The sequence below is a fragment of the Neospora caninum genome, chromosome VI, assembly GCF_000208865.1.
Source record: "Neospora caninum Liverpool complete genome, chromosome VI".
In the NCBI taxonomy this organism is placed as follows: Eukaryota; Apicomplexa; class Conoidasida; order Eucoccidiorida; family Sarcocystidae; genus Neospora; species Neospora caninum.
In genome coordinates this window covers 3,246,772-3,256,261 of record NC_018392.1, presented here as the reverse complement: position 1 = coordinate 3,256,261, position 9,490 = coordinate 3,246,772, and the positions used below count along the sequence as shown (strand labels likewise).

General features: G+C 52.4%; 1 protein-coding gene across 1 annotated transcript; it reads right to left on the bottom strand.

Annotated features, from left to right (window-relative positions):
- Nucleotides 1–2,641: 2,641 nt before the first annotated feature.
- On the bottom strand, nucleotides 2,642–7,855 carry NCLIV_019330 (NADPH:quinone reductase and related Zn-dependent oxidoreductases, related; the record flags this gene model as incomplete). The annotated part of the gene is made up of 9 exons (XM_003882127.1): nucleotides 2,642–2,758; nucleotides 3,194–3,377; nucleotides 3,832–3,909; nucleotides 4,414–4,489; nucleotides 5,005–5,106; nucleotides 6,019–6,076; nucleotides 6,639–6,760; nucleotides 7,008–7,079; nucleotides 7,666–7,855. The coding sequence occupies 9 exons, from the start codon at nucleotides 7,853–7,855 to the stop codon at nucleotides 2,642–2,644; spliced, it is 999 nt and encodes a 332-aa protein (XP_003882176.1).
- Nucleotides 7,856–9,490: the final 1,635 nt, after the last annotated feature.

The window sequence follows — 9,490 nt, the reverse complement described above, 5'->3', positions numbered from 1 at the left end:
AAAGCGAACGGGCTGTCTGTGGAGGAGAGGAGAAGCGTCTCGAGACGTGTGACGCCTGAATGGAACGAGCAGAGACCGGGAAAAAGGGGGAGGGGAGAGCGGTGTATGTTTCACCCGCGCGCGCCTCATAAAAAGAAGAAAAGGGAGAAGGAAACGGAGAAGGAACGAGTATATATGGGGGCCGCGGACATCGGTTCCGAGAATAAGTGATCTAGAGAAGAAACGGGGTGCCGTAGAGCCCCGGTGGATCTTCTCTTATCTCAGCCTCGCGCATTTTGATACACAGAGAAGAGGTAAAAGCAAACCAGTGAGCCTAAGGAGGGGATGGAGAAGAAGAGGGCGACTCAACAGGGAGTGGCGCAACTGAGGAAGGCGAGGGAAGAAAAAGGAAGAGACACGGAGGTATATGAAGAGCCCCGAGGAGGGCATCGACGGTGACCGAGAGAAATGATAAGGAAATGAAGAGAAAGGGGAGTTTTACAGAGACAACAACGCATGCGCTTCGAGAGAAAACCCCGCGTCGAAACGGAACAGACCATCAGCGCCTGGCGCTCATGACTGCGGTCGAGCGGCGTAAATAACTCCTCCCGACAAGAGGGAAGAAAGAAGAGAAAGCAGGGAAAAGGGACTGGCGACACTCAACCGCTGTCTTCTTCCCCCAAGAGAAGCTGGCGGTAGAGAAGATGAAAGATATCTGTCCTTTGAGCGGCGCTTCTCAGTGTCTTTCTCTCCTGCCTGATTATTTGCATGCAATGAAAGAAAAACCAGGAGCCCGATCTGCGATCCCTCCTCGCCGTGACTCTCCGCTGCATATCTCTCCTCTGTGAGGGCGACTGGAAAGAAGAGGCAGTTTCCCTTTTTTCCTCTTCTAGCAGAATTCTTTTAGACGCAAAATGCTTCCTTGATGCTGTCCTTCCGAGCCTCGAAGGAAATCCGCGGAAAGATCGACACGCGCGCTGTTTTGTGGGGCGACTGTTTCTTTTCGAAAAAGTCTCGAGCGAGCGTTGACCATAATGAAGAGGAATGAACAGTACGGGAGAAAAGGCCACCGCTGTTATTTCCCCTAGAACGGAAAGGAAAACGGTTCGATTTTTTCGCATAGGTAGCTAGAGCATAAAGGTGAAAGGAAGAAAAGGGGAGAAATCTTCGAAGGCACTACGTGGCGATGCGTAGCGCGAGGGACTAAGCTGCGAACGCAACACAAGTCTGTGAGCGCCAAAAAAACGACGGAGTTCTTCGTTTCTCGCTCTCCTCATTTTTCTCTGCCGACCCAATCGTCTCAGAATACAAGAGCTGAAGGCGCCTTCTGTCTGGAAAAACATTTTTAGGTAGTGGAGACGCCAGGAGGCACACGCGTAGAGAGAACACCCATAAAACCCATCAACTGAGAAATGAACAGACAGATGACTCTTTTCACTTGCACAGGACTTCTCTGCGGAACGTGTACGCCCCGAATGGGGCCCCACACAAAAAATACTTTAATAACAGAGGTCCCTATATATGAGCATATATATATATATATATATATATATATATACATCTATACATTTATATAGATGTATTTATAACTCTCTATCTATTTGTATACGTAGTCTACACCAGAGAGCTAATATAAATATGTATGTGTATTTGCACAAGTGTAGGAATTTCTTTTCTCGCCGACACGACGCTGTTCTTAGACCCATGTTCGAACTGTCTCGAGTGCACGTATTTAGTTTTTTGTGTTTGTATCAGTGTCTAGAGAAGAACGGAGTCGCGCGGCAAGGACGAGGGCTGTTCGTTGAGAGAGATCCTTTCTTGTTCTTCATTTTTGTGAGTCTTGATGCATACGCCTTGTCGTGGACCAATGCGTTCTCGCTTGAACTCTTTGTATCTCTCCCCCTTTTGTCCTGACCTGTCTCTCTGTGCCTCAGCCCTTTTTCTGCCTCGGCCTCGGTCGTATTCCTGAGGCAGCCTTTTCCTGCTCGGGATTCTCTTTCCTTTGTGGTTGCGTGCCTTCCTCTGTCGCGCGACGGCTCCGCTTCCTCTTGCTGGGTTTCGAGACGGTTCTTTCGCGGGCGTGAAAAAGCGGAAATTCTTTGTGCGTTTCCAAAGTTTCCCATTTCGCTTGATTCGTTTCGAGGGACAGGAAGGCACGGGCTCTCCTTTTATTCACCCCCTCTCACCGTGCCGACTGCTGTGCGAAAAAAGTTCTTTGCCAGAAACGGAAAAAGCTTAAGAGCCCAGCTTGGCTCCACGCGTCTTCAGGAGCACACGTGAACCCCCCCTCCCCCCCACTTCCCCTCCCCCCGCTCAAGACGGAGAAGAAGGGAACGAAGAGAAAACGCAAAAAACTGTGGGGAGGGACACCACCCAAGTCTTGCCTCTAACCGAAAGAGACCGACACTCAAACCCTCCAAGAAAGCGTTTCTGCTTCCTCGCCGAGCACGACCAAGACCGGACTCGCCGGCATGTTGAGGTGAATTTCTTCTCTTTTTGTCTCGTTCCCTGGCGCCCCAGCGGCCGGTCGCTTCTTGCTTTTGCCCAGCGGCCCCTGACCTCCCCGAGAGGTCTGCTGTCTACCGTTTTCCGTCTTTTCGGGTGCACAGAAGAGAATCCAGAGAGGTTCTGATGCGCAGACAACTCAAAGCCGAGCGGGGCCCTACAGGCCTACCGGCTCGTCGAAGGTCAAAACCACTTTCCCGCAGTTCGCGTTCGTTTCCAGTCTCTCGTGGGCCTGATCTGCCTCGCTGGCCGGGTACGTCGAGTCGAGAATCACCTAAAGAGGACAAGGACGAGACAGAAATAACCGACGATTCGCTATTCGGCGACGCCTCTAACTCCCTGTGTTATAGGGAAAAGCTCCAACGGACCAAAACACATAAAACCCCGAGATGCGGAGGAGACACCCAAAACCTTCTCGGCCCTCGAGCTCCTCGTTTACGTACAGCCTAGAGCACACCACTACGCACGTGCAAATATAAGGTAGACACACATACATTTATAGGAAGTCATCTTCAAATATGAATATATATATATATATATATATATATCGCGAGACATCGACATCGCTACATTGAGAGAGGCGTGGTGTTTGCGCCCGGCTTGAGATCTTCTGTTGGCGTGCAGTGGCAATGCTTGCGGTCGCCCGGCAGCTGGTTAACTCTATGGACACATGTTCTTTTTCCCGGAGAGGCGCGCGACTTTGGGGTACTTTGAGAGAGCCGTCGGCGAGTTTAGGCAGAACGGCCACCTCGAAGCTTTTCACCAGCATTTCCCGGTAGCTCAGGTCTTGGCTCCGGAGGGTGGAGGCGAGGAGGCGAATGCGCTTCGCAAAAAAAGGCTGGAAGTCGAACTCGGGAACCTTTACCCCTCCCAGGCCTCCGTAGAGCACCCAGCTGCGCAGCGTGAGTGCGAAAAAGCATCGGGACAGTGGACGCAAAAGAGACAAACACAAAACGCACCAGATGGAGACGACGCCAGTGGAGCCGAGACGGGGACAAAGCGTAGAAAACAGAGAAGATACCACTGAGGGTTTTGTCCCGAAGAAGAAGATAGGAGCGAAAAAATGAAGGGAGAGATAAAGGACATACGGCCGGCGAGGCATCGGAAAAAGGCGGGCGACGAGAGAGAGAGAGGGGTTGAGAGGGAAATCGACGGAAACGAATCGCAGGAGAGACACCACCTGAAAACGGAACGGCCTAGGCGAGGAAAGCGCGGCTCAAACGAAATCTCTCTCTGTTCGAAGCGGAGCCTGGGTGCACGGTGAATCCAGCCCCCCGGCCTTGACTCTGTCCAATTCTCGTCTTTTCCCCTTTCTGCGACGGCGTTCTTTTCTCGGCCTCGGCTCACCTCGCATCCACAGCGCAGCATTTCGCGTTCTCCTTCATGAACGAGGCGCCGACGGGATCGAGCAGCAGGTCCGCACCGCTGCAGGAGAAAAGCGATTTTCAAAAGCGAAGCAAAGAAGGGACAACGCCCGTTGGTCCACAAAAAGCACAGCCAGCTGCGCTTCGCGGCGAAAACAGATGCCTTTCCGTCTCCCACATGCGTCGTGTTTTTGCACATGCATGCGCGGCCCTCGGTCCTGCTGCGCATGCAGATGGAGACATTGACGGAGACAGACGGAGACGCACGCAAGTCAGCCAAGACGGGAAACGCGAGGCGGCCGCGAGACACAGTGAAGCGAGGCAACTGGAACAGGAGTCAGAGCACACACGCTGACTTGGTCCTTGACTGGAACCAAGAATCCTCCACAAGTTGTTCGATTTCTCCAGAACCGAGCTTCCGCTTTCTGTTTCTCGAACGGGCTCTCCTTTGCCATCCAGGCAAAAACAAAACGTCTTCTGTTCGGTCTCGACAGACACCGCCTCTTCGGCGGCCACTCCTTCTCAACCTTTCTTTGAAGTTACCTTTTCTGCGCTTCCGACTTACTCGCCGTTCGTCGCCTTCGAAACTTCCTCCGCAAACTTCCCTTCTAGCGCCCGATAGTTGATCACGTGGGTAGCCCCTGAAAAGACGAAATGATCCCTCAAATCCAAGATCTGTGATTACCCGGCTTTCAGCGGATCGCAGCGAAACGCACCAGTTCCAGATACGCGGCATCCCGCGACTTCGCATGCTTGCCGCTTCGTCTCCAAACGCCTTGGATCACCTGCAGTTACACACAGGCTACAACTGAAATGCGGCAACGCCGACTCTGGCCTCCGGAATACGAGCTTTACAGGCAAAACGACAGAGCTCCGTACTCCTCCGCACGCATCTTGTCATGATATTTGTGTACATACAGCTTCGCTTCCTACGTGGCAGCATGCATGCTCTCGGCAACGATGCATACCGATATCTGTCTATCTACCTACCTATCTATATATATACAATATATATATATATATATATATACATAGAGGCATGTAAGAACATGGATTAGAAGCTACGACGATCGCTTGCATGCATATATGTTTATATTCTCTCGCCTAGGTGAAAGCAACGAGGATCCTCCGCAATCGTTGTTCAATTTGAGCGCACCGAGGGCTCGACAGAGTCGCAGTTTCTCGTCCGAGCCCGCGGAGGCGATAACGGTGGGAATGGCGAGGAGGCTGCTCAGCTGGACAAGAGCAGTGCCGACCCCTGAGCATGCGGAATCGCGAAAATCGAAAACACAACTAAAAAAAAACGCACCGAGGCGTTTAGCTCGACGTCTCCGCACACAGAGCACTGGCCATAGCGATAGGCATACCATATACAAATATACACATACACACATGCACAACGACCTACGTATATATATATATATATATATATATATTCTATACATATGCGTGTATAGACATGTATATATCTATATGTATATGAGAATCACGACGGCCTTGCCGACTTTTTCTCGTGTTCGTTGTGTGTCATCTCTCGCGCTGTTTCACAACGCCCCTTCTTCGTTCCTGTGACACGTACAGATCCCACAGGTTGCAGCATGCGGGTTTCCACGCATAGGCAAAATGTCTCTCATCTTCCCTCGACAGCTGCCTCGTGTGCAGAAGCCGACTCACAGGAACAGACAGAGGGACTGAAACTCGACACAAATGGGGTGGGTTGCAGGGGAAAGAAAGGAGGGAAATGGAGGAAAAAGGCTGGAAAAAGAAAAGAAGAAAAAGGAACGGAAAGGCGTTTAAAGGTTCCTCACCTGAGGCTGCAGCGTGGATGAGGACGGAGCGAATCGACCGTCTCAGACCCGACGCGCCGGCCGGAACAGAAGGACCGACATCCGTCCTCGTTTCGTTTCCAGAGCGCGAAGGAGAGACAGGAGAGACAGGAGCAGAGAATGGAGAGACAGGAGCAGAGGTTGGAGAGGAAGAGCAGAGCGTTGGAGGCGTGGGAAGTTCAAGACCTAGGCGTAGGGAAAGACAGGCGAAGAGCGGCGACGTTCCAGAGGAGTGACAGGAAAGCAACGTTTCGGCACCGACGGTGTGAGGCGAGCGAAGGGACACTTTTCACCGGGGTGGAAACGACAAAGAGGACAGAAACCGCATCGGTCCGAGCACTCACCCGCAACGAAATGCAAGAGCTGGTACGCAGTCAACCAGTTCTCGGGGATAGCCGCAGCCTGCAGGGGAAAAGGCGCAGAAAAGGCGAGAAGATTCCTAGACAAGCGAAACCGGAGGAGGGGGAAGGACAGAACATCGAGCCAAGGCACAGAGGAAGGAAGGGACGGGACAAAAGACAGGCGAAAGAAGTCGCAGAGAGGACACGAACCGCAAAATGTGCGCAGACGCCGACAGGAGGACGCCGAGTCGAGCGGGGAAAGGAAAGACGAAGGAGAGAGAAGAACGTGAAGAAGAGACACGGAGAGTGAAGGAAGAGAAGGAGAGAGAGACACGAAAGTGTGAAAAACAGCGAAGCCAGTGGGATAGAGGACCCGAGCCAGACACGGAGAACATGGCGGCGACGGAGAGACAGTGAAACGCTTGTGAGAAGTGGTAAGGTGGACTGAAGAAGCGCAACCGAGCGCGTGGCGGCCGAGAGCCCGTAGCTTGAGAGAGAGTCGGCAGAGAGTTGAAATGGCAGCGGTGGAAAATTGAGCAGCGGCGGCGATCTGATTCCGGGCTGAAATGGGTGAAAGACTTTGCTCTTTATTTTTTCGACGGGAATCTCGAATGCGGTCTCACCTGCGCAAATGAGAGGGAGTCAGGAATCGGCATGCACAAACCCTCCTCCACGGCGACGTATTCTGCATAGCCGCCTCCTAGAAGAAGCGCCATGACTCGATCGCCCTCGCGAAAGCGGTTTCCTGAAACCACACACCAAACGGGCGAGTCGACAGGCGGACTTGAGGGTGAACCCTACGCCACAAGCAGAAAGACCACCGGGAGAGCGAGAAGGACGGAAAGAAGGCGAGAACGAGGGACTGGCGAAAAACAAGATTCCCGAAGGCGCGCGATTCGCCTACGGCGTGGCTTCGCTTCAGAGCTGCGGGGCGGGGAAAGAATCGAATGCGAAAAAGGGAAACGGACGAAGTCTACGTTCGCGAGTCTCACCGGAGGACGCCACAATTCCGGCTGCCTCTGGTCCGAGGATAGGCGAGGCACCAAGCGGCGGGGGGTATTTTCCTACAGGAGAAAAAGATCAGTTGTCGAGAGACAATATCTACTTATAATGTGATAATAGCAATACATGGTCTAGCTATGATCTTTATGTTCTTAATGCCGGCTTCGTACAGACTCGGCCAGAAGGTGAAAAGCACAGCGTGCAGAGACGCCCGGAAGCAGAGAGACAGAAAAAACGCGAGAACTCGGAAGAGTGACGCGGGGACGCAAGAAGATATCGGGACTGTCGAGAGTGCGGCGACACGGCACGAGAAAACACGAGTAAACGATTGGAATTCTCTTGGGAGACGGCGAGAAGAGCAAAGCGTCCACCGCGCAGTACGCGAAAAAATTGTCTGCTTCACCAGCAACGTTTGCGTCGTTTGTCCACTCCCGCTTTGCCTCTGCGTCTTCTCTCTGGTGAATCTGATCCGCCGCTCGCCGTCTTCCATTCTTCTCCCACTGCGCAGCTCTGCGCTTGCCTGCTTCCTCTCTCTCTCTCTCTCTCTCGCGTTTACTTTCTGCCCCTGGCTGTCTCTTCTGTCTCGCTCCGTTTTTGCGCTGTTCCGCGCCATCGCCTCCGCGCCCAGCGTGTATCCCCTTTTCGCACCTCGTTTTTGCAAAAGGTCCATGCGGTTCACGCCCGCAGCCTTCACCTGGATGAGAATTTCCTTCTTCTCCTTTTTGGGTGTAGGCTTCGCAGCGGACCCGAGGACGAGCCGAAAGGCTGGCTTCGCTGCGCCCTTCGTGGCTGCATGCAGCCGCGAGGGAGGCGACGCTTCCACGAGGACCGCCCGCATCACTTGCCCAGCGCGCAGGAGAGGCGGCACCTGCATGGGGAAGAAATCTTGATTCTTGAACAAGAAAGGTAATGCGTGGAGTGTCTACGCCTCGTTCACCGTTTCCATCTGGTTCTTCTCTCTCTCTCTGGGAGTTTGCCGTCCTCGCCGCTAAACCGAGAGCAATGGGCTACTGCGCCGACGAGAGAAGAGAAGACAGAAGGACAGGCTAACGGAGAGAGGCGAGGTTTTGAGGTGAGGGCCAGGAGAAAGACAGCAGATCAAAGCAGAGAGCGAGAGGGGAGAAAAAAAGACGTCGATGGAGACAGCTGAGCGGAGAGAATAGAAAAGTGGCCTGTGAAAAAAAAAACGGAGCAGAGGACGCGAGGAAACGCGCGAAGAACAAGGCGCTGGGCCCTGGTTTGAAAACGGAGACAGGAGACAGGCAGAGACGCGTCTCCTCCCGACGACTCCCATGGGGAGACCAGATCAGGAGAGAACAGGCAAGGGAAAAAAATCAAGGAGAGACGCTCGAGCCTCTGCGTCGTATCTGTGAGGAGAGGAAGATGGCAGAGAAAGAGATCTACAATTCGAGCTCGAGGCGTCTTCGTTTCTCGCGCGGCGGCTTCTCGACAACACACTGCTTCCGTTGAAGATTCTCCTCTTTTTTCCTGTTTCTTTCGACAAAGGTGTTTTCGAGCTCATAAGAGGAACAAAAGGCTAGATGCGAATCGGCAAGAAACAGGCGCGAGGACGGAAGACACAGAGGAAAGGGCTGGTTTGCATGCGGAAATAAAGGGTGCACGAGGAGAAACAAGACAAGAAACGTCGATTTTTCGTTTGGGCGAAGAAAGGAAAGGCGCGAAAAAGTCTCAGTTCCTTTCTCACTCCTGTTCAACGGAACAACCTAGGATTTCCTGCTTTTTTTCTCATGGAATCTATCCTCGGATTCTGTTTACCTTTCTCGCCGCTATCTGAGCTGTCTCCTGGGTGTTGCCTTGCTCTCTCTGTGCGGCCGACACATCCACGTTTTTGTAATTCCATATATCTCCTTCTATATATCTTTTAGAGTTTATCTACGTTTCCACCCAGCAATGTCGAGGTTTTTGATCAGACCTACCTCAAGGTGAATATGTATGTCATCTGTTTCGGTAGACTTCTGCGTTGATGATACGCCTGTGTGTTGAGAACAACAGCTTGCATGCAGCCTACACGTCTCCCTCTGGAGAAACGTAGCTATCCGGAGTTGAGAAGACACTTTTTCCTCTGAAAAACCGTTTCCTTCTCTCTGCGGATGCGTTTCTTCTCCTTCTTTCCTTCGCTCCTCAGATTGCTTCTGTCTGTTCGTTACCTCTTTGCTTCGCTTTCATAGCTCCTTTACCTCGTTTGTGTTCTCGGATCCTCCGTGTTAGGCCGCCGTCCATCTTTGTGTCCTTTAATTCTTCTGCTTCTTTTTTTCCTACCTTTCTCCTCAGTTCTTCTTTTCGGCTTTTTATTCCCTCACTCTCTCTCTCTATCCTCTTTCTCTCCCTCTATTCTCTGTCTTCCTCTGTCTTATCTGTCTGTTTCTCGCTGTCTCGCTCTCTCCCCGGTGACATCGACTGTTTCCTTCTTCGTCCTGCACTCTGGGCTGGTTTTTTCGCCTTTTTTCTGAGC